Source organism: Oncorhynchus clarkii, chromosome 17, assembly GCF_045791955.1.
Source record: "Oncorhynchus clarkii lewisi isolate Uvic-CL-2024 chromosome 17, UVic_Ocla_1.0, whole genome shotgun sequence".
Classification (NCBI taxonomy): Eukaryota; Metazoa; Chordata; class Actinopteri; order Salmoniformes; family Salmonidae; genus Oncorhynchus; species Oncorhynchus clarkii.
Window position 1 is genome coordinate 26,623,878 of NC_092163.1, and position 25,797 is coordinate 26,649,674.

Consider the following 25,797-nt stretch of genomic DNA (forward strand, 5'->3'; position numbering starts at 1 on the left):
TTCGATGTTCGTAGCTTATGCCTGCCCATACCATAACGCAACCTCCACCATGGGGTACTCTGTTCACAATGTCGCCCACACAACACCATTTGCCCGGTACAGTTGAAACCGGGATTTATCCATGAAGAGCCCACTTCTCCAGCATGTCAGTAGCCATCAAAGGTGAGTATTTGCCCACTGAAGTCGGTTACGACGCCAAACTGCAGTCAGGTGAAATGAGCTTCCCTAAAACGGTTTCTGACGGTTTGTGCAAAAATTATTTGGTTGTGCATACCCACAGCTGTCCGGGTGGCTGGTCTTAGACGACCCCGCAGGTGAAGGAGCCAGATGTGGAGGTCCTGGGCTGGCGTGGTTACACGTGGTCTGAGGTTGTGAGGCTGGTTCGAATGTACTGCCAAATTCTCTAAAATGACGTTGGAGGTGGCTTACGGTAGAGAAATGAGAATTAAATTCTTTGGCAACAGCTCTGGTGGACATTCCTGCAGTCAGCATGCCAATTGCACACTCTCTCAAAACTTGAGACATCTGTGGCATTGTGCTGTGTGACAAAACTGCACATTTTAGAGTGGCCTTTTATTCTCCCCAACGCAAGGTGCACCTGTGTAATGATCTTGCTGTTTGATCAGCTTCTTGATATGCCACACCTGTCAGGTGGATGGATTATCTTGGCAAAGGAGAAATACTCACTAACAGGGATGTAAACAAATTTGTGCACAAAATGTTAGAGAAATAAGCTTTTTGTGCATATGCAACATTTCTGGGATCTTTTTCAGCTCATGAAACATGAAACCAACACTTGACATGTTTTTTTGTTCAGTATAATAACTTCACCATGCTCAAAGGGATATTCAAGTAATACTGAAAAAATACTGCCACCAAATCTCGCTCATGGCCCCCAAAAGGCTAGGGCCAGCCCTGGCCCTGATTTGTACATATATTTCCTCCCTGTCAAAATTTGCAAACGCTAGTCCTCCATCGATTTGGGATTTTTTTTAGACTCCCTGACTGTCTAACTTAAATTTCAGTGATTATTAGCGGGCTGGACAGAGTCAAGAAAAGGAATAAATGTACAGTAGGTCCATTATAATTTCTACACAGTCTCGATTTGGTTTGAGTCATTTTAAAGTATATTGAGTTTGTCACCCCCCCTCTCACTACAGGCAAGATTGGGCCCCCTTGCAATTTATCAATCTCAATGAGTGGCTACGACCAGCACACTGTGAACCTCCTACCTAGTCTCTTTGTAAAATTAACAAACATTAGCAATACATATGCTGTTTGTCATTATAGTGACACAAACACTCCTACCTACAGTAATGACATGTTTATGTTTATAGGCCTAAGGATAACGATATTTACAATTAATATATTACAATTATTTCTTAGTTACTGAAGATTTCCATAAATGTCCATTCTTTCTTTCATTCCCACTGTCATCATCTCTTTCTCTCATTTGGTGTTGTTTTAAGGCATGGGATGTAAAAGTCTTCAGTTAAGCTTCAAATGGCACCCAGTCCCAATGAGATGGAAGTCATTAATCAATTAGGGAATTCCTTAAAGGATATGAAAAAGATTAAGCTCTCTCTGTCTCTCTCTCTCTCTCTCTCTCTCTCTCGCTACATGAAATCCCACAGACTTTTAAATCCATTCAAAGGGCATTTCCCCCCCATTTTATTATCTTCCTTCTCCTCCTTTCATTTCCCACTCCCTCCCTCTCTCACTCATCTTCTCCCATCCCCCTCTTCCTGCTCCATGTGCAACACTAGCGGAACACCCTGGGAATGACTGGATGATGATGATGGGTTTATTCAAGAGGGTCGAAGATGAGGGGGCTTGTAAAGACAGGGAGTCAAAAAAAATACATATCTTGAATCTTGGGGCTAAACAACCTAAACAACTAGTTTCACAAGAGCTGAGATCAAAGCATTTTGTGGAATTCAAGATTTAAAAAAAATAACTGCTGATTATGGCTATTTCAATTCTCAAAGTCAAATGCCAAGTTCATGAGTTTTAAAAAGAAAATGTTGTAGTTACTTATGGTAAAGTTGTGGGAAAGTTATGCCCCATCCATTATTCACACATATGGATAGTACACATACTATGCTGCCAACTGTGCTACAGTAGTATGCAGTGTGTGGTCCATCGAAACACAAGAGAGTGTGGACGATTATGAAGCCTATATTTGAATTTCCTACCCACAAATGAATGGAATATTGTCTGCAGTGGGTTTTGTGCTTTAGAAATGCAACTGCAAGCTAATTACCAGTTTGAGAGAGGTCACCCAAAGGGTGGAGGGGAACTTGAATGAATGGCAGTTGTTTCAATGGACGATTGTCTCAGGAACAAGAGACAACATATTCTCATTATTGAAGGTCAGTGGCTAGAAAAGGTTAGCAAAGGTTCACCACTGAACAGAGCTTTGTGGCACTCTGCTACAGCCTCAATTTATTCAGACATGCTTTGATATGACCCCATGCTTTGGCAGAAAAGTGCAAATTCTGCGAAACATGGCTCCATGGTTGTTGGTATGCTGGAACTATCCTCAATTTCATTTCAGTTGGTGCAGAGAATAAAAAAAAACATGGCTCAGGAAGAAGCTATGAGTATTAAATCAAATGTGTTTCAAGTTCAAAGCTCTCACTTAATTAAAACAAGTAACTGTAAGTAGTTTATTTGAATTATTACTTACTAACTCTGTTCTGTTCGAGTTTTAGTTCATTTACTTGTCCAGTGTTTCCATCGTAACCCCAAGGGGTGCACGTTTTGATTTTTACCCTAACACTAAACAGCTGATTCAAATTATCCAAGCTTGATGATTAGTTGATTATTTGAATCAGCTGTGTAATGCTAGGGCAAAAACCAAAACGTGCACCCCTTGGGGTCCTGACAAACGCGTTTGGGAAACCCTGCACTAGTCGCTGTCGCTTCTTCCTGGAAGAGCAACAACACAACTATGGAAATAAAACAGAGCATCTCATAAATAAGCAAATAAAAGCAATATCTACCGGCTCAGCAGCTCTTTGCTATGTATTCATTAGCATATCCAGTATGTAGAGTAGGATCCCCCCTCTTGAGAAAGCCTTGAGAAACAAAGACTGCGACCTCAATGTAAGAGTGGTCATATGTAAAGCAGCTTCCTGCTCCAACTTAATACTTGAAATGTATGAAGATGCTCAGAGCATAATGCAGTAATCCCATTAGCTTCTGGCGCTCCCATTATAGATATTGGTTAACACTTGCATAGTATACACATACCTGGTCAATGGACATAGACAATATTTTAATCATAATGTACTGATTATTATACGTAATGATGTTTGATTGTACAGATTTGAGCCAGTTTCCTACAGCAGGAAAATAATAGTGCAGCAACAGACGTGGCGTTACAAGTACCATGCTCTACTAACTGAACTACAAAGGATGACAAATTTAGATCCTACATCTGTACTTTTTTCATTTAAACCTGCCTGGTATATGAATGATTATCATTTGTTGTATAAGGTATACAATAATCTTCATAAAGTCGCAGACTTTCTTCATAGTCATTGTAATCAGATTCAGAGACTGAGATGAGGTGCTGAAGAATGAATCTGAAAATCACTTGAACAAAGAGATGAGCCCCCATGTAGATGGGCTAGCAGAAGCACAAACCTATTCATTCACTCTCATTGATTCCAGCTGCTAGCTATAGTTGCAGCTGCTCTAATGGCAGGTTGACGTTTATAGTCCCGAATCTTGCCGTGGAGGCAGAACTGAGTGATTTCTGCTAAATGGACCAGCTGCAAAGTCAAAATTGGCTGTAGGTCTATTGTAAAAAATTCATGAAAAAAACATGTGCTTTTTTGTCTTAATTTAAGGTTAGGGTTAGGCATTATTGTTAGCAATGTAGTTAAGGTTAGGTTTAATATCTGATTGTATTACTTTGTGGCTGTACCAGATAATGACCACACTGCAGAGCTGCCTTCAGAACAAGATTCATGACAACAAAAACCCTAACCTGCGCTCTGATGGGGCGCTACATCAATGTAGCGTGGAGTTAATGCTATGGTGAAATTCTGAAAGTCTCTTGATTGACACTGCCCACTCAGATAGAAGAGTTAAAGGGTTAGTCCAGTGATTTTGCATATTTTGATACTTGTTTCCTTACGTTGAAAGGAATCTACTGTTACCAAATGGTGCAAAGAATGCTAATATCGCTTATTGTTGGCTGTGTGGATTCCAGGCACTCCTTGTTCATAGACTTCTTTCAAGGTAAGGAAACAAATATCTCTAGCAAATATACAAAATAGCTGAACAATCCATTTAACTCTTCTATCTGAGTGGGTGGTCCCGGGAATCGAACCCACTACCCTTGCATTACAAGGGACGTGCGTCTGGTATAATAGTAGAATGTAAAAAGACGAGGGGTTCGAAATACTGTATTGGTGAAATGTTAAGTCTCTTGACTGTCAATCAAGAGCCTTTTAACATTTCACCAATACACTATTTCAACCCCCTGATCTTTTTACATTCTACTATTATACCAGGCTTGAACAAAAACTACTTAGGTCAAAGAAGTAAAAAAAATAAACATGCATTAATTATATTTATGCACTGATTATAACACGTGGGCATGATGTTGAATTTAATCAAAGTCACTCAAAGATATGTAATAGATCCATTTACATCCGTGTCCATTCACTGTGTCATTTTGAAAATCACATTCCCTTCAGTATACAGGATTTACAATTATAACTTCTTTGAATAACCGTGCTGGTTTTGAGCATGGAGGGAAAGTGTGCTTGAATGCCATACATGTACTGTGAATTACAGTGAAATAAGGCTTTCACTGCAGATTCTGATCATTAGTGACTCATTGCCTTGCCTAATGGAGCCTTTGAAGTATTTCCTGTTTACCATTGGGCTGTTTGCTGTATTTCAAACAGCCATTTATGGCAATATACAGCCAAATGTGGGATCACTGTTTAGATAACTAATAGATTATCGCAAAGTAAAAGGTAATTGAACGGAACATTCAAAATTAAGTCGGGCCTGTTCGTAAATGAATACGGCCTCTGCAAAATAAGTACACCATTATGTTAAGAGACGGAAAATAATGTAAGTATTTATAACCATTTTCTCATACGCTTAAGTTGAGAAGTGCGTACGTTATTTCTCTTGACCTTCAGAGCTGAAACTGTCAGTGATTGCTCAACTTAAGTCTATAAGAGAATGGGTTATAAATACTTAAGATGCAGTAAGACAGGTGAACCCTCTGATAGGAGGAAGTAGCCGGTGATGCAACTGCATCTTGACAACTTCAGCTCTAATAACCACCGAGGGTACTGATGGTCTTATCATCATGACATTAAATAACACTTGCATAACGCTGCTTATTTGTTACAGATGAAAGGGTCACACATTAGGTAAACCAACGAGAAAGCTACAGCTTACCTGAATTAGCTACAGTCATCTAAGAGAGATTATTATCAGTTGAAGTGTAGTTTCTTAGTTAAATGTTATACCAGGTAAATACCAGCTTAAACCAGGCTGTAAAATGAAGCACTACTCATATGCATAATGTATTACTTTACACTTTATTTATTTGTTTTTTGTATTTGTGAACACTTATTAGACTTTGCTTTCTATAACTTAAAGTCATTTTGACTTCTTAATCTTCACAGAATGTGAACGTTTCATCTAAAGTTATTTCAAACTGGACCTGGGAAATAAAAAAGAAAGTTATATATGCTCAGGTTCAAATCTATTAAGAGACAGAATCAGAAACTAAATGCTGACATCATCCAAAATACAATGTGCTATCCTTTAACGGGCCATATTTAATTTTTTACTATTTCCTAATGACAGCCTCAGCTCTTATCGAGGCAATAAAAATGGGACTGCGTTTGTTCTGCCGCTAACTGCCACAGTGCTGGTAATTAAAGGAAAATTAAGTTGTGGTAATAATTAGTTTCCGTTGTTGGGGAGGAACCCATCCTCCATCAATTGTTCTTAAATAATACACGTTTTTAGAGTTCAGTGGGTTCTCTCTCTCTTCCTCTCCCTCTCCTCTCTTTTTCTCTTTCTCTCTCTCTCGCTCTCTCTCTTCACACAGACTTTCTGACTCTCTCTCTCTCTCTCTCTCTCTCTCTCTCTCTTTCTCTCCCAGGCTAGTAGTGAGGGATGCTGGGGCACTACACATTCCATTGCCTTGAAGCCATTTGGTATCCCTGTGCCAGTTAACCCCTGCGCTGGCCTGAGTCGCTAGAGCTAGCCTCGCCAATGGCTAGAGCTAGCTGCAGCCAATAGTAGGCGAGCTCGGCATGCCCACTGAGCGACCCATCTGTCGCTGGTATTAAACAAGTTCGCACCCCAGGGCCTGTGCCACCACGCTGAGTAATAGCCATACTGATGAAGGCCTGTTCCTAAGGGGAGGGGGGGGGGGGCAACAAGTCACCCACTGTGATGACAATGAGAGTTCACTCCCGTCCACACACACAGATGCAGGCACACAGAAACACACACACACCTGAATGGAGGCACACAAATGCACATACGTACACACACATGCACACAGGGTAGTTTTTTCTTGTTGTTTCTTATTCTTAGAGTGAGGGAGAGCAAGATAAACACTTAGCTGTAAGTGATGTTATTTTTCCTCTCGGTTGCTTTTTAAGGATGTGAGCATGCAATGTTTTCATCCTGTTTTGTCGGCTGTGTGGATGGGCTAGGTTGGACCAGGTGTCACACCCTGACCATAGTTTACTTTGTATGTTTCTATGTTTTGGTTGGTCAGGGTGTGATCTAAGTGGGCATTCTATGTTACATGTCTAGTTTGTCTAGTTCTATGTTCGGCCTGATATGGTTCTCAATCAGAGGCAGGTGTTCGTCATTGTCTCTGATTGGGAACCATATTTAGGTAGCCTGGGTTTCACTGTGTGTTTGTGGGTGATTGTTCCTGTCTATGTGTTTTCACCAGATAGGCTGTTTAGGTTTTCGTTACGTTCTTTATTTTGTAGTGTTTGTATTGATTCGTGTTTTATGTTTGTTTATTAAAACATGGATCGCAATCGACACGCTGCATTTTGGTCCGACTCTCCTTCTCATATAGAAAACCGTTACACCAGGGATGTGTGGCAGGGTCAGTGCTGAGGTGTTGCAATGCCATTGCTGTATTATCTCCCAGGTCATATCTATCAACACTCCGGAGGATATAGGGACTCTGAGAGAAAAGGACATCTACTGTATTCTCAGTGAAAGCCGCTTGTTGAATTGAATTGCATGGCTATGCAAAGGCTCACTGGGAGATCTGCTGCCCTTTTATGTCTCGCTTTTTTCTACCAATCTAACCAATTTCATATTTTTTTATTTTGTAATTTAGCAGACAATCCTATCCAGAGCGACTTCCCACATATCACAGTTTTTGCAAGTAGACTCTTCAAATAAAATACATATAAACTCAGCAAAAAAAGAAACATCCCTTTTTCAGGACACTGTCTTTCAAAGATAATTCGTAAAAATCAAAAAAACTTCACAGATCTTTATTGTAAAGGGTTTAAACACTGTTTCCCATGCTTGTTCAATGAACCATAAACAATTCATGAACATGCACCTGTGGAACGGTCATCTAAGACACTAACAGCTTACAGACGGTTGGAAATTAAGGTCACAGTTATGAAAACTTAGAACACTAAAGAGACCTTTCTACTGACTCTGAAAAACACCAAAAGAAAGCAAGAAGGCATGAGGACTGCAGATGTGGCCAGGGCAATAAATTGTAATGTCCATACTGTGAGACGTCTAAGACAGCGCTACAGGGAGACAGGACGGACAGCTGATCGTCCTCGCAGTGACAGACCACCTGTAACAGCACCTGCACAGGATCGGTACATCCGAACATCACACCTGCGGGACAGGTACAGGATGGCAACAACAACTGCCAGAGTTACACCAGGAATGCACAATCACTCCATCAGTGCTCAGACTGTCCACAATAGGCTGAGAGAGGCTGGACTAAGGCCTTGTAGGCCTGTTGTAAGGCAGGTCCTCACCAGACATCACCGGCAACAACGTTGCCTAAGGGTACAAACCCACCATCGCTGGACCCGACAGGACTGGCAAAAAGTGCTCTTCACTGACGAGTCGCGGTTTTGTCTCAGCAGGGGTGACGGTCGGATTAAGCACGTTTGGGACCTGTTGGATCGTAGGGTGAGGGCTAGGGCCATTCACCCCCAGAAATGTCCGGGAACTTGCAGGTGCCTTAGTGGAAGAGTGGGGTAACATCTCACAGCAAGACCAGGCAAACCTGGTGCAGTCCATGATGGGGAAATGCACTGCAGTACTTAATGCAGCTGGTGGCCACACCAGATACTGACTGTTACTTTTGATTTTGACCCCCCCCCCCTTTGTTCAGGGACACATTATTCAATTTCTGTTAGCCACATGTCTGTGGAACCTGTTCAGTTTATGTCTCAGTTGTTGAATATTGTTATGTTCATACAAATATCTACACATGTTAAGTTTGCTGAAAAGAAACGCAGTTGACAGCGAGAGGACGTTTCTTTTTTTTTGCTGAGTTTACTACTGATTGACCCATCATCAAAATATCTATCACAATTTGGCAGAAAACAGAATATTGATGTGCGAAACAATTGTGTCCAGAAAACGTTCTATTGAGTAAAGTACCACGTTACGTCGGGCCTTGTTGCAGTTAGAAGGTTGTCAGTGTTAATCAGTTCACAATCAACCTGTCTTTCTCTAAATGTTAGACACCATCACATATGATTTCTCTTCTGTGTCAAAACCTAAACTATATCCATCACGATCAACTGCATTTAGTGCTCATTCCATGCTTAAATTCACTGTGACCCAAATATGTGCACACTGGTTCGTCAAAGAAGGACAGTGAAGAATGGAAAAAAACACGAGGTCCCCAGATAAACCAGATTCGTCTCCTCTAATCCAACACTTAACACAGCATCATGTTTTGAGTGACATAATGAAGCTACTGAAATTTGTACCTTTATCTTGCTGAATCTAAGTGTTGCTACATTTGTATTGCCACGGTAAATACATAGATATAGAACACCAAATTTACAATGGTCCTAATTTTCTGTATCAAGAGTAGACTCTTGACTCCACAAAGGGAAGGTAGGCGACTATGTAGATCTACAGTGTCTGATCTTTTCCACTAATTGGTATTTTGTACAAAACATCAGATTTGGGCTGCCTGTGTAAACACAGCCATTGATACATAGGTGTAAACACAGCCAATGATATATAGTACTGAGTTAACTGAGAAACCTGTTTGTAGTTCTGGCAATTGGACATTGACATTGACAAACAAACTATAATACACAGAATCTCTACACTTCAGCAGTAGTTACCCATGGTCCATGGAAAGCTACAGGATGAACAAAAAACGGCCTGGCAATAAAGCAGGTGCATGGGCTGGTCTCGCGGGAGAACATTTCATATTTTGGTTTTAAAAAAAAGAGCCAGAGAAGCGACGCAGAAGCGGCCCATGAGCGTGTTAAGAAATGTCCAACCCGTTTTGTTGTTGTTGCAAAAATAGCTGCACTTGTCCCTATTACCATTTAACGTATTACTAGTCTTAAAAGTAAAGTAAACAGGATGTTGGGGTCAATATCTATAACAGTAACTTAGCCTATAGAGAGCCCTATAAATTGGCCGTTAGGTAGGCTATCCGAATCGTCTGGCTATGTCTTCATAGCTACAGCATCTCCATAAACTCTGATTTCTCCGAACCGCAGTGGAACTGGATCGGTTGTCAATCAGCCTGATACTGTATCTCCCCTCCCCCTTCATCTCGCTCTTTCTCTTTTTCTCCCCATATTCCCTCTGTTATCGGTAGAGGTCGCATGGCATTCGGTATGGAAAGAAGTAGTCGAATTATAACTCGAAGTGAACACATGGATAAACACTCCTACATGACAAAGCAGACAGGGAGTGAGCGCGCGACTGGAAAATAGAAACAGCCGAACGTTTTTGGTAGAACATAGAACTATTTGGGCTATATCTTTTGCATGCAACGTTGATACTGAGTTGCTGTAAACAATTTCAGTCAACGTTGGTTCATGTTTAGTTGCTGAAACATCTACGTTTTTTCCGCAAAGTGAACTTTGAGAGTATTTTTCCTGCTGCGAACACAAATATATGTATTTATCGATAGAGCATCATTGCAGAAGCTTGATAGCGTTGAAGTGAGAGCACCAGCGGATGTGAGGAGAGAGTGTTTTGAGAGAATCAACCCCTTTTTCTTTCAAGCCTTCTGTTTCTTTTTGTTTGGTAAAACAGTAGAGAGAGCGAGAGAGAGAGAGAAATAGAGAGAGAGAGAGATAGATATATAGAGATATATATAGAGAGTCACAGGCATTGGCGCTGCTTTCATGCCGTCAGTCTTGCGGACCCTGAGATGGACGTGAGATTTTATCCAGCACCCCCTTCAAGCGTGGGCTCATGTACATTACCAACTGATTCAAGTTGCCTGACCTCTTTGGACTATTATCACTGCAACAAGGTAATTACTGTTAAATACTCATTTGTAAGGCGATACATTTAGATTGGATGTTGCATCTTTTTTTTCCAGTTGCGCAAAATGTGTTGCATGCGGCTATACTACATTTATCAACCATGCATATTGACAAATGTGACTTCATCTGAAATATAGTATCATGATATGCATTCCATACAGCCTTCAAAGAACATTTCATAATTGAGACTAATGCATTTCCTGAAACTTTCCTGCGTCTTTGTAGCCTACTGCTCCGCAGTAACTATTTGGAAGTTGACATCATCGGAGATGTTACCCCAAAAGGTGTATTGCTATGAGCAAGTTGCGAAACCTTTCACTGTATATATAAATTGTAGGTAAAGGCGCGGTGCTGTAAAGTCCCATGCAGAAATGCGGTGCGTACGGTGCCTATCCTATCCAGCGCAAACGAATAGCTAAATTGTATTTGAATACGGACGTAATTGCTCACAGTTTTCAGGGTTTACTTTCAACTGCTCATGCAAAATTACGGAAGAACATTATTTTATTTCATGACCTTTTTTACACAATAGGTAATAACTGCATTCTCCACATGGTAAAAGTAACAATGACTAATTCATACCAAAGCCACTCTGCATAACACATTTACACATAATAAGAAATAATCAGAATAACCATCATGATACACAATGGGAATTCACTATGTTTAGGGTAGACTAGCCTATATGCCTATGTCTTATAGCCAATGGTAGGCTACTGGTAACGCAATATGTGAACGCTTTGCCTACTATTATCCTTTTCGCATCTATTTATCCTTTATCTCACATATTCATAGGCTGTATGTACATGGATGTATGATATCCATGACAAGTAATCATATTTGATTGAAGCAGAAATGGGAACTCTTCCTAATGAGTTTATTGCCCTTGGGATAAAAACTGCACCTGCTGGCAAAGTTTCTCTCAACAGTTACTGGGTGGAGGAAAGCTAAAAAACGAACAAAGCAATTGAAGCCAAACATTTATGAGACATTATTTTTTATCCCACATTGTAAAATGCATGATTGGTTCGCCATGTGTGCGTTTGCGTCTATCCATATGTTCCATATTACGCATTCGCCCATACCGCATCGAGCTCACATAGGCACATTTTTTCCACAACATCTTGAACGTATTCCAAACATTCTTCCTCTTGTTTTTAGTCTAGATTCGAATTTATCGTGTGTACATTACTTACGTCCGCTTCCTTATATGTTCCCTTTGCAAACAGTTATGCCAGCCTGAGAATTTCTAGCGTCGTACTATAGCCGACAGGACAGTGTTTTGCTCACAGAAAGAACTACCAGTTATAAAATACGATTGAGTATATGTTTATAAATGCCTTCATTTTGTAATTAGATTGTACAATAATGGCACCAGAAGTAGCTCGCCATATTTTGAATTTAAAAAAGCATGAAGCTTATGTAGACAGCAGTGGCAATGATATTGTTTCGCAATACTGGTCCAGTTTGTCTATGAGCTCTGTTATTATCAGATTTCCCCAGTCAAACAGAAAGCATTATCAGATCTCAAAACTTAAAAAAATATAAATAATTTCCCGTTTGGCCCAATGCTCTCCATTTATAGGCTACCGATGTTATATCATGTTTGATATTGAAGCAACTTATAGCACAAGTCTTCTTTATATAAACAACACCACGATAAAGTTTTGTTTATATTGAAGCCAGTGATGGCTCAGAGGCATCTGGATTTTGCTATCCATTATGTCCCGCACCAGTTGACAGTTGATCGAATCTGGCTGCCTGTCAATGCTGTGGTCAATGTAAAAGTTATGTAAACATTTTGTCAGCAAATACAAAGCTACGTGCTCCCAGATAGTGGATGATATGAATTAATTGTGTTTGCCTAGCATAAGGCTGTATCTGATAGCTATTCTTCTTAGCAATATAATGTTGTTTTTTAATCCCTTTGCACTGCCACACACTTGTAGTCCTTTAAGATCAAATGTGGATTGCCTTTCTATGATTTGGGCCCCATGATTCAATGAACTCTTGTTTGCACTCATTTTGCTATGTTGGGTAATAGGAGATGGGGTTAGGTTCCATGGAGAGCATCATAAAGCCTTGGCATTACTAAATTGACGCGTGTCCACACTGTACATTGTGACACACTATCTGTGCACTGTCACAGTGCACCTTAAGTGGCAAAACAAATATATATATTTTTTATGACAGTTCACGTTTGGATCAATCTTTTAACACGTATGAAACTGTAGATGTGTGCTGTCTATGAGACTACCATATGGGAGTGAGTTATCACAGGCATTTTAGTAATTGTATAGAATTGACCCTCCTAACTATGACTGATATAATGTCTTACAGTGTTGCAGCTGAACCGGAAGTGGCTATGGAAACCAGGCCATCCTGTATAAACAGCTTGTAGGCTACTTCCTGTGCTAGCTAACATGCTAACGTGCTAAAGTGAGGTGTCTGCATTCCTGCTGGTTTACTATAAACCAGGCCTCAGGTAAAATGGCAGCAATGTACAGATACACGTACAAGTCATAAACACCAAAAAGCCAAAATAGGGTGTGTAATGTGTGTGTGTGTAAATGTGTAAACTGAATCTGGATGTTTGGGTTTGTGATTGGTGCATTTCATGGATCTGGATCGACAAGCCATATCAAGGGCTCTGATGGGGGGCACATTGTCTCCTCCACAAATACATAATGGGGCGGTTTCCTGGACACTAGCAAGCTCAATGGGGAATCTCCACTGAAAATGCTTTTTAGTCCAGGATTAGGCCAACATCCCAAATATTTGAGTTTGAGGTGCATTCAATGATGCCATTTCTAAACAGCACAGATGCATGTATGTTTTTAGTGGAACAATGAATCTATTAAGTAGACCTACAGTAAAGGCCTTATCTAGTAACTCGTTAGACCCTATCCTGATCTCAATCTAGAACAACCCAAGCATTCTCTAGAAACCAGACAATAACATATGAACAATAGTATATTGCACGTTTTAAAAGGGAAAGGGGGATACCTAGTCAGTTGTACAACTGAATGCATTCATCTGAAGTAAAAGAGAACCAAATCTACAACATAGCAGTGTAGAGTCAAAAAGATAGGAGATACTTGCGACTAAATGTGACTATATGTATTCCCATCAATATGTATTCCCAACAACTCTCTGGGCCTATGCCTTTTCAAATCTCTCCAAGTTGCATTGTCTTGCATTGGCAGCATCTCAGATGGCACCCTATTCCCTAAATAGTACACTACTTTTGACTACGGCCTATAGGGTCCCCCATAAGGCTCTGGTCAAAAGTAGTGCACTATATAGGGAATATGGTGCCATTTGGGATGCACACATTGTCACTGCACTTCGCCGTGAGTCATCCTCACTTTTAGCCCCAGATTCTCTCCTAATCTTTTTGAAGCCTCTCTGTATCTCTCCACCTCTCTCTCTCTTCTCCATGAGTGGGTGTATTGTTTGTTCAGTGTAGCTCCATACACTTGGCGCATACCAGCGCTAAAGGGACACTACTTCTTCACAAATGCATGTTTCGTTGAGAGACTATTTGTCAAATGTATTATGACTTGTGCATACCCCGAGGCAGACTCACTTCTGTGAAATGAAGTTGGATAGATTACTGTATCTAGCTAGCTGCTCCAATTTTCCCCAGATCCTCCTCCAACATCAATGTGTCAGAAAGGGGACTTGGATATATAATTAGATGGGTTGGATTGGAAATTCAGTGGCAGCGATGTAGTGTACTGTACATATTTGCACTACGTAAGTACAGTGTGTACAAAAGTATACGGACAAAGGTTTTGTGGCTCTGTTAGTCGTAACACTCTCTGGTGGTGTGTGTGTGTGTGTGTGTGTGTGTGTGTGTGTGTGTCATGCATTTCTAATTGGTGTTATGCCTCGAGGCAAGATCTATGGAGCATATGATTTAATGGGAGTAAGCCTCAGGTGTACAATTTTTCCAGTGTTTCCTCCATACACCATATATAATGTACACTCTGAAGTCCACACAGTAAGAACTGCCCTGATTAAGGCCGACTTCCTCAATCCCAATTAGCCACCACAAGGTACTCAATGCTGTTTGAGTATCGTTTAACTACTTTTTAGAAATATGGCAGATACAAAACTATACATAACCCCTATTATCGTTTGGGACATTCCAATTTCACCCATATCTACATAATACAATTGTTGATGGAATAGTCCAAAATATGACCACAGTGGGGGGTGGTCTTTCTCATGTTTAATCTCACAGAATGTCTTATTTCTTCCCCTTCTCTTGTAACCTGATCTTAATGGAAATAGAAAATAAATTGTTATTCTAGCATTACCACCTTCTGTACACAGAAAAGTGAATTAAGTGGAAGTAAGCGGCCTTGGGTGTTTTACCGCTCATTCATACATTTTGCTGACTGGCGAATCCGAGCAAGAACTACCATTCTCCCTGGAAAAGCGTTAACCCATGCATACTGTAACTGAAGGAATGCCAGGCAGAATAGCACACACAAAAATCATTCTGTAGCTCCACTGACACTGGTAGTACTCCTACAGGCCACCGTACATCAAAATCAACCAAAACCACCTCAAACTAAAATATTGTAAAATGAAAAAAGTACAGATACATTTGGGGGTAGTTCGTACAGTAGGCTATTCGCTGGATGTACTATATTCGAATCGTTCATGTTCTGTACTAGTTGAATGGTTGTCACCGCTTCCTGATATTAATTAGGCGTTCCTCCAATGTGCCCGAGCATCTCTTTATTTACGTTGCCGGCAGTGGCAATGTCAAAAGGTTATGGGGGTGGAATCAGGTAGCCTGGAGCAGATTATATCTCTGAGTTAATGATAAGTACAGAGCCATTCTCTGGGGAAGCTGAGCTGAAATTGCCTTCCACACAGTGCCTACACCATTACCTCGGAAAATGATTTCTAGCCAGCCTCCCCTCGTCGTTGTGGTATGACTTATTTATTCAAAACACGACAACAAATAGCAACAAGGAGCAACGGGGAACTGCGATCAGTTTCATATTTTTTTCTTTTTTTAATGTAATGCATTTTAAGCGAGTCAATCATATTTTTGGACGAGAGAAAAGTAGCAGTTGGTTACGTCAAGATGGTTACGTCAACGTGCTTCTCATATCTTTCACATCATTTGAACGGGCAAAAAAAGAAGACATCTAAAAAGAACAAACCTGCCTTTATTTCGATGCCGTGCCAGTGTTAACCTAAATGATAGCTGTCCGACTTTCATATAGGCCTACCTGGCATATTACTAGTCACAGACAGTGGCTGTGACTGTGACTAGGCCATTTACTGTGGAAGGTTGCTGGCTCTATAAACAATAGGAAAGGGATCCAGTAATGCCTGCAGTCAATAAGAATCGGGTCCTAAGGGATTGAGCCTGGACTCCAGTTTAACCTGCCGAAGAAAGAGCCACACAGACACAATGCCAAGGCCTACGGTGCTGCAGCCTGCAATCCCACAGCTCTCCATGCTTTAGCCCTGACTAGAAGCATTAGTGTCATGGCATCACTATTTGAAGCATTGGCAGTTTGCAACGTTTAATGTAATAAATGTCTCAAAATAGGTAGAATAGTTTTAGTTTATCACCTGCATCCAAATTAGATTCATACCCGTTTGCTTTTGGTAATTGAGTGAAACATATCAGTGTATTGTATACTGTGATTGCTACACAATACTCTTGTTATATCAATAGCTTTAGCCACTTTATATGTACATAAAGTGCACTATTCATTAATTGGGATTAATTACAATTCAAGATGTAACGCATTAAGACACATTTGCATAGATCATTTAAATCATTTGCATGCATAATCATCACAGCTTCGCTGCACAGTAAGTGAATCATAGTCACATTCTGTAATGACAGAAGAAATTAAAGCTCTACATGGTGATTTGTGTTGGACCCCCCTGTATGCTTGCCCCTCGCAAAGTCATATTAACTCTCATTTTTGTCATTGCTGTTGAAGCACACACAGTGTAGTGCCGACCTCCCGCCCCTTGATCTAAAGTTCTCCTGTTCCTGATGTGGGGGGGGGGGGGGGGGTCCTTCCAAGGTGCACCATGGAGCAAAGATATGCTAGGCAGGATGCTAGACACTTTAGTGCATGCAGACAGTATCGTCGGTGGAGAAGGAGAGAGAGTGTCGAGGTTGATTTGATTTTAGCTGCCGGTGATGGGCAGGAGGTATGTTTGTAAATTAATTTGATCAAGCTATTTAGCCTATTGATTTCTTCTGATTAATAAATAAACAAACATGTTTTGTTGTTCCTCAGTAATACTAGCCACCTAGCAATTGTATGAAGTTGGCTTTAGCTAGACAGCTAGCTAATCTCCCAATCTCCCAACCTCATAACTAGCAACCAAGCCATTTCAGGCTACCAATCAAGTTAGAGTAGCTTGTCTAACTATCTTAGCCGGCATGCCTGCAGGCAAGGTTGCTAGACTTTAGAAAAGCAAGCAATTACTAAATGTACTGAATAGGACTCACATTCCTTTCAATACTTTACCCAGATTTTAGCGGAGATGCAGATAAGCATATTTAGGGTTATGATACAATACCAGTGTGGCAGTTGTACTAAACTCCTAAGGCATAACAGTTCTTAAGGAATCAATGTGCATCTGTGGCGCAGAAGGCCCAAGCCTAGCCAGCAGGGCCAAGCTTAGTCAGCAGGACCAAGCCTAGCTAGCAGGGCCAAGCTTAGTCAGCAGGGCCAAGCTTAGTCAGCAGGGCCAAGCTTAGTCAGAAGGGCCAAGCTTAGTCAGAAGGGCCAAGCTTAGTCAGCAGGGCCAAGCTTAGTCAGAAGGGCCAAGCTTAGTCAGAAGGGCCAAGCTTAGTCAGCAGGGCCAAGCTTAGTCAGCAGGGCCAAGCTTAGTCAGAAGCGCCAAGCTTAGTCAGCAGGGCCAAGCCTAGCCAGCAGGGCCAAGCTTAGTCAGAAGGGCCAAGCTTAGTCATCAGGGCCAAGCATAGTCAGCAGGGCCAAGCTTAGCCAACTCTGCTGCCGCAGTGCACCTCCGCACCACAACCACTGCTTCCGTGTCTCCCGCCGTGCCGCCAGGGGCATCGCCAACACTGCAGGTCACCGCCGTGCCACCAGGGGCACCGCCAACGCTGCAGTCCCTCGTAATGCCTCCAGGGGCACAGCCAACACTGCAGCACAGAGTTTCTAAACCCAGAGGCGCAAGATTGCGAGACTTTCGGGAACGCTTGTGAAACAGAGCAAACAGACCAGGCCGAGGTTTTGGGTTTAAGAAGTCAATGAGACAGGTGAAAAATTCTTCCTTAGTTGTTCATTTTCTCGAAATCTAAATCCACAGCCTAGATTCGAGCCAATGTCTTAAGTAGTTGAAAATTGTATTATTCCAACCTTGTGAAAGTCACAAAGGATTTAATTAGCCTTTTCTTAAATAAAAACCTCTTTGTTTGGACTGCACTCCTGGCACCTCTTCTTTTACCTTTGAGTCATTGCCTAGACCCCCTAGACCAGTGGTCACCAACGTTTCCTGAGTCAAGATCACTTTCTGACTGGAAATGCAAGCCGAGATCTACCGCTCAGGATAAAAAATAAATAAATGTAAGCCTATACATCATTAACCAATTTAAAACAGTTCTGTAGCAATGAGATTTGTGCAGTAGGCTATAGGCACAATAGATTATGACTGCTTACTGGCTATACTTGAATTGCCCTGCCAATGTTGTTCTTCTCAGACCATTTTGAAAATTGTATTTAAATGTTTTACAATGCCTTCAGAAAGTTTTCAGCACCTTGACTTTTTCCACATTTTGTTGAATTTAAAAATGATTAAATTTAGATGTTGTCACTGGCCTACGTACAATATCCCATAATGTCAAAATGGGAATAGGTTGTTGCAAAAAAAAAACATGATTAATTAAAAATGAAAAGCTGAAATGTCTTGAGTGAGTAATTATTTAACCCCTTTGTTATGGCAAGCTTAAATAAGTTCAGGAGTAAACATTTGCCTTAAAAAGCCACATAATAAATTGCATGGACTAACTCTGATTTCAATAATAGTGTTTAACATGATTTTTGAATGACTACCTCATCTCTGTACCCCACATATACAATTATCCGTAAGGTCCCTCAGTCAAGCAATACATTTTAAACACAGATTCAACCACAAAGACCAGGGAGGTTTTCCAATGCCTTGCAAAGAAGGTCACATATTGGTAGATGGGTAAAAAAAAAGGACATTGAATATACCTTTGAACATGGTGAAGTTATTAATTACACTTTGGATGGTGTATCAATACACCCAGTCACTACAAAGATACAGGCATATTTCCTAACTCAGTTGCCGAAGAGGAAGGAAACCTTTCAGGGATTTCACCATGAAGCCAATGGTGACTTTATTAACCATTACTGTAATGGCTGTGATACAGTAGGATAAAACTGAGGATGGATCAACAACATAGTAGTAACTCCACAATACGAACCTAACTTACAGAGTGAAACGAAGGAAGCCTGTACAAAATACAAATATTCCAAAACATGCATCCTGTTTGCAACAAGGCACTAAAGTAATACTGTAAAAAATGTGGCAAAGCAATTCACTTTTTGTCCTGAATACAACGTGTTATGTTTGGGGCAAATCCAATACAACACATTACTGATTAGCACTCTCCATATTTTCAAGACTAGTGGTGGCTGCATCATGTTATCGGTATGCTTGTAATCAGTAAAAAAACAAACAGAATGCAGCTAAGCACAGGTAAAATCCAAGAAGAAAACCTGGTTCAGTTTTTGAAAATAATAATATGCAAATGTTGGACAATCCAGGTCTGGAAAGCTCTTAGAGACTTACCCAGAAATACTCACAGTTGTAATCGCTGCCAAAGGTTATTATACAAAGTATTGACTCAGGGGTTTGTGAATACATATGTAAATGAGATATTTATGTATTTCATTTCCTGAAATGTTGCAAAAATTTCCAAAAACATGTTTTCACTTTGTTATTATGTGGTATTATTGTGTGTAGATGGGTGAGAACACAACAAACACAACACAACAAAATAAGTCAAGAGGTATGTTGTCTCTACTTAGAAAAGGAGACACAGTCTTCCAGCTGATGGCGGAGTTCTACCTTCAAACATGAAATGGTTTTCCGCCAAACAGTGCTAAACAAAAAAGAAGCCAATTCAACAGGTAAAGAGGTATGCTTAATATGCTTACTAAAATTGACAGAATTAGGCAGAATTATTATGGCTCTAGATTGCAGGAAAAAGCTGTTTCAAGTGTATGAAATATGCTAAATGTACGAACTTGCAGAGGGGGATAAGCCCCCTGTCGGACCCCCCCCCCCCCCCCCATCATCCACATGTACTTCGTTCCCCCTCTACATTACGATGGCCCTGGGGGGGAACTTTATTTTTCAGCCACCGTGTCAGTAATGTCTCTCAGCGATATGGAAACCAAAATGAGCCTTGCCAGCAGATGTGTTCCAGCACAGATAGTGCCTTGAAAGACAAACATTTATTGTTTTAGTGCACTTCGTGTGATTCAAACTAGAGGTCTTCACGAATCCACAGTGGGTCCGGATCCAGAATCCTAAATAATGTCTGGGTCGGATCTGATAGGATTGTCACCGTTCTAGGGTTTTAACTGGCTTTTCCGAAAGGGCCCTTACAGTTTCGAACGCGACTGCTGCAGTAGAGAGAGAGATACATATGATAACTTATGCTGCTGCTCTTGCCTTTCATGAGAGTTGAGCGTGTTGTGTGTAGCTTGTTGTTGGCCCATCATAAGTCATATAAGCGGCAATAGGCTACAGTCATTGGGCCTCGCTCCATGTGTGGCAAAAGTTAGGAGATATCTAATCACAGGAGGCTGCTGAGGGGAGGACGGCTCATAATAATGGCCAGAACAGAGTGAGTGGAATGGATGTATTTGATACCTTTCCACTTATGGAAGATGAAATTAAAGTGACAGAAAATAAATGAAAAGTTAAAGGAGAAGGATAGGCTACAACAACCAAGAGCCATCAGGTAGGCAGGCTGCTACTTTATATTCTGTTATTTGTAACTGTAGGAAGAGAGAGCGCTTGCACTGCAGAATCAGTTAGCATAGCTAGCTAACTAGCTTCTCCTGGTTTGTTGCAGTCCAAGACAGGTACTATGTAATCATATTGGATGATAAATAACCTAGTTATGGCAGATATTAGTCTACTTATAGCTTTGAGTCGGCTTGGTTGGTTGCTGTCTCTCCCTCTCTCCTTCCTGCTCCCCATGTCACTCGCTCACAGTACAGCGCCTCCCACGCCTGCTAGAGCGGTACCCCTCTCCCTCCTTTCATGCTTTATCAGCTGCTCCGGTTAATAAACCAGGTCTATAAGGATCAGGTCTAGTTGTCCTCTCGGGTCTGTTCGGAACGGGCCTCTATATTTAAAACAAACATTTATTCATATCGGATCCAGGTGGGAAAACCCCAATTCCATTTTGGAACAGGTCCAATGTTTTGGACCTGTGAAGACCTCTAGTTCAAACCCAAACTGCATGAAATGCTGATTGGTGGATCTGACTAAAAAGAAGAGAGAAAAAAGTGAGTGAATAAGAGGTGAGAATCTGTTCTGTGCGACTTGACTGTTTCCTCACTCACTTGAATTGAGAAGGGGGAAAACCCTGACCGTGTTTCACTGCAAGAGACATTCACAGGTTCAGCCCTTTGCTGTTAGCACACCTAGCTACCATTCGAGAACACAAACCTTTCTCTAACAAGGTTTGAAATCCCTCTCAGTTTTTTGGCAAAATGTTTGCTCGGGCAAATGCAACGTTCATGCAACCTGCATCATAAACATGATGATATCTTAATATTTTGATATCTTTACTTAAGTTGGTTTTTCAACAACAATCCAAATATAGCCCGGAGTAACATAACAGTGAAAGCATATACTGTGTGTGTGAGGTGTTGACCTATTTCATTGACACTGCCTTGGATTTCTCACCTGTCCTAGAATGCAATTAGCACGCTTTATTCAAGACACAGCCCAACTAACAAAGGAACACATTAGTATATCATACGTGCCAGACAGTGCTTGTCAACACTCCGACACACCACTCAGCGTAACACCTCCGGATTCCAACCTATTTCACATAATGTTCTAGGACAGGAAGAATACAGTGTCTCGCCTATAGTCTCATAGTTGCATTTTCTGAAAGGTTGAATGGCTGGTGGTTGGTGGTTGGTGATTGCTTGCTACAGGCAGGAAATTAAACATTGAAAGAGAGGGAAGAAGGGGGGAAAAACAGTTCTTGGAGACTTGACAGGTCATAGTGTGGAAAGTTTGACATGGTCTGGACGTGGCTGATACTGTATCTCTGGTGATTATCGGGACGTTTCAGAGTGACGGAGCTAAAATAGTTATTAGTTCAGTCTGGTGATAAGAAAGCGAGGCCTCCGACAAAGGCTGCATCCCAAATTGCAACCTATTTCCAATATAGTGTACTATGGGCTCTGGTCAAAAGTAATGCACTATATAGGAAATAGAGTGCCATTTGGGACACAAACCCAATTCCAGGGCCAAACGATGAGGCAAGAATTTGCAGCAAACTCGACAAGTGTTATCTGCTCTTATAAGACCCAGACCCGTCTCCTCTGTGGTAAGATTTTATTAGCAGGTAGGCTACAAGCAACAGCTGATACTGACCAGATTTCTCTCCAAACATTTTCATTATGTTACTGTATACCTGTCTTTGCAAGTGGAGGCCACAGTTTGTGCTCTTTTTAACGTCTTACCACACACATCTTACCACACTTACCACACTCACTTCTTCCAATATCAATGTGCATTTTCTTGGAAAGTCCGAGCGATTCCAGTGATCCCAGATTCCATAGGATAAATGTGTAGAAAAGCGATAAACAAACTGTCGGCGGAGTGGAAAAAATGCAGCTGTCGGGTGTATTAAGAGTGGGTCGGCGAGGCTGGGCAAACACGAACAGTTGTCTTAGCTTCCTGTGGCATGTCCTGTGCAAACACACAGTGGAGACGGCTGGCTTGGGGCCGGGCTTTACTAAGTGCCTTTGGGCCTGGCTGAGTACACACACGGACCCTTCCAGAATCCTACCCCCTTCTCCCCGCCCCACCCCCTCCTTGCACGGCCATTGGCCACTCCTCAGTATTCAGACACCTTTTTCCACATTTTGTTACATTACAGCCTTATTCTAAAATCTATGAAATTGTTTTTTCCCTCTTCATTCTACACACAATACCCCATAATGACAAAGAAAAAAAATTATCTACATTTTTGCAGATATATTCAAAATAAAAACTGAAATAACACATTTACATAAGTATTCAGACCCTTTACTCAGGAGTTTGTTGAAGTACCTTTGGCAGCGATTACAGCCTCGAGTCTTCTTGGGTATGACGCTACAAGCTTGGCACACCTGTATTTGGGGAGTTTCTCCCAATCGTCTCTGCAGATCCTCTCAAGATGTTGCAGGTTGGATGGGGAGCGTTGCTGCACAGCAATTGTCAGGTCTCTCCAGAGATGTTCGATCAGGTTCAAGTCCGGGCTCTGGCAGGGCTGCTCAAGGACATTCAAAGACTTGTCCCGAAGCCACTCCTGCGTTGTTTTCGATGTGTGCTTAGGGTCGTTGTCCTGTTGGAAGGTGAACCTTCGACCCAGTCTGAGGTCCTGAGCCCACTGGAGCAGGCTTTTATCAAGGATCTCTCTGTACTTTGCTCTGTTAATTTTTCCCTCGATCCAAACTAGTCTCCCAGTCCCTGCCGCTGAAAAACATCTCCACAACATGATGCTGCCACCACCATGCTTCACCATAGGGATGGTGCAAGGTTTCCTCCAGACGCATTCAGGCCAAAGAGTTCAATCTTGGTTTCATCAGACCAGAGAATCTTGTTTCTCAAAGTCTGAGAGTCCTTTAGGTGCCTTTTGGCAAACTCCAAGAGGGCTGTCATGTTCCTTTTACTGAGGAGTGACTTCCGTCTGGCCTCTCTACCATAAAGACCTGATTGGTGGAGTGCTGCAGAGATGGTTTTCCTTCTGGAAGGTTCTCCCATCTCCACAGAGGAACTCTAGAGCTCTGCTAAATTGACCATCGGGTTCTTGGTCACCTCTCTGACCAAGGCCCTTCTCCTCAGATTGCTCAGTTTGGCTGGGCGGCCAGCTCTAGGAAGTGTCTTGGTGGTTCCAAACTTTTTCCATTTAAGAATGATGGAGGCCACTGTGTTTTGAGGGACCTTTAATGCTGCAGAAATGTTTTGGTACCCTTCCCCAGATTTGCTCCGACACAATGCTGTCTCAGAGCTCCTAGGACAATTCCTTTGACCTAATGTCTTGGTTTTTGCTCTATATATATATATGCTGAATTAAGCTTTTCTGATAAAGGATAGTTCTGTATAAACTATAATCAATAGTACAGTCCGTTGTCATAAAGATTATAAATGCTTCTAAGAGTTCTGTAAGCCTTCTAGTAGTAGTCAGGCATTATATTTATGCCATAGGTCTTGTGATCTCTATCTCAAGTTTCAATTGCTACAGATTTGTTTTTAAATCAGTAAGGAACAATGAGATGTATTGCTAATGTCACTGTGTCGGGGCTCTCTGTGTTCCCCATGCTGTGACTTAAGACTGCTCAATAAGCCAGGGGCCACATCGGTTTGGTCCTCTGCCACGTCTCCATGTCTAGTGTATGGTTTTCCTGCCTGTGTATCACTCACACGGCTACTGTTCCTTCAGACATGCTTAGGTTAAGGCAAAACTTGCATATTTTGGTTTGTTGAAATGTTGCTGTCTTTATTATTTTGTCTTTCCCAGAAATGCTATATATTGAGTTGATATTGCTCCTGCTTCTGCTTTTTGTCTCCTACTATTGCTGATTGGAATGTGATGTGTCGGTGTAGCCGAGATGGGAGTGTGTTCAAAATGCAAACAGGGGCATTGCTTTCTCGTCGCCGGTTTCACTTTTTTCTTTTAAACAAAGGCATTGACATTTGGCTCTGCTTTCTGAGAATTGCACTCTGACAGATTGTATATGCTTGTGGGTAGCTGTTCATAATGCAGGCACTAAAAGTTGGCCGTCAGAACTGGATTTTTGCCCTGCCGAAACACTATGTAAATGTGCTTATTTAAAGGCATCTTTATTGTGTCATCTAGAATCTAGATGGTTAGTAAAAACGGCTCCTTTTGCTATCTGTAAGCCTACTTTTCCTCAGGACTTTACCCAGAATCAATTACGAAGATTGGCTAAGTCAATTCAGTGTCTTGTTTTCTTTGCACCCCGTTGCTCGCAGGAAATAATTACACCCCGTTCAAATACGAGTCGGTGTGAAAACGGCTCGAGGGTCACCGATATTATGCCGGATACTTCAATTGCCTTAGGACCCGATGTTGAGCTGCGCATAGCCGTCCGCTCAACTGCCTGTGAATGTTATATGCCCTGCGATGCCATAATTGCCTATTTGTAGAAGGGAGGGAATCTGAGGTTACAGTTTGACTTAGCAGTTAAGAATAGTCGGAGGGATTATTAACGCTTTGCAAGGAAGCTCATTTAAACATTCCTTTGATGTTTCATCAGGGAGATCAGATCAATCGGAACTCTTATCCCACTATATGGGTCAGCAATGATGGAAATGATGAATGCACTGGCAGATGAAGCACCGAGAGGAGTATTTTGACGAGTGAATTTAGGTTATTTTGTATTTGTCAATGGGGGTCAGTGTGAGTGGTGTGAGTGATTACAGTAATTCCTTTCACAGCTCGGCTGTATAAAAACTTGACCTCCCTGGCTCCTTAAGCTGTAGTTTCTACCCACCTGATATCTTCTCTGATAGAACCCAAAGGACTCAGATGAGAATAAATTGAAATGTTTGCTTTTTTTGGATGTGGCCCCCAACTCTGTGCAAACTGCACCTAATGAAATAGCAGTAACACATTGTCAGGTTTTCACTGACACCGGCCTCTCTCAATCAGGTGGGTTTTTGGCAGGCGATGTCTGTTCCCTGGGTGCGACACTTTAATACTATGTTAATTGAGTTCAAATGAAGCTTAATCAGAACATTCTAATGGAGTTACAAATTCGCTAAAACTGCTCTATTGGACTCCGATCGATGACTTGTTCACTTTTTGCTGCTATGCATAACTGTGGGAATGGGTGAATTATTTAAATTGCTCACAAAAAAGTCAAGGACGTTATTGACATGAAGAGAAGTACAGCATAGGTTAGTTGGTATGTAGCTGAGCTTGTGTGCATTTGGAATGTCATTAAATGGGTTT

The 25,797-nt window shown here is 41.5% G+C and overlaps 1 protein-coding gene across 2 annotated transcripts in view; it reads left to right on the plus strand.

Annotated features, from left to right (window-relative positions):
• Positions 1-9,842: 9,842 nt before the first annotated feature.
• The window catches only part of LOC139370653 (TOX high mobility group box family member 2-like), a 144,243-nt gene continuing 128,288 nt past the window's right edge, over positions 9,843-25,797 (plus strand). The window contains exon 1 of one of the 2 annotated variants that reach the window (XM_071110256.1): positions 9,843-10,519. In XM_071110256.1, the coding sequence (XP_070966357.1) occupies positions 10,415-10,519 (105 nt within the window). In that variant the 5' untranslated portion in view covers positions 9,843-10,414. The remainder of the gene's footprint in view (positions 10,520-25,797) is intronic. The other variant, XM_071110258.1, reaches the window with a different exon arrangement.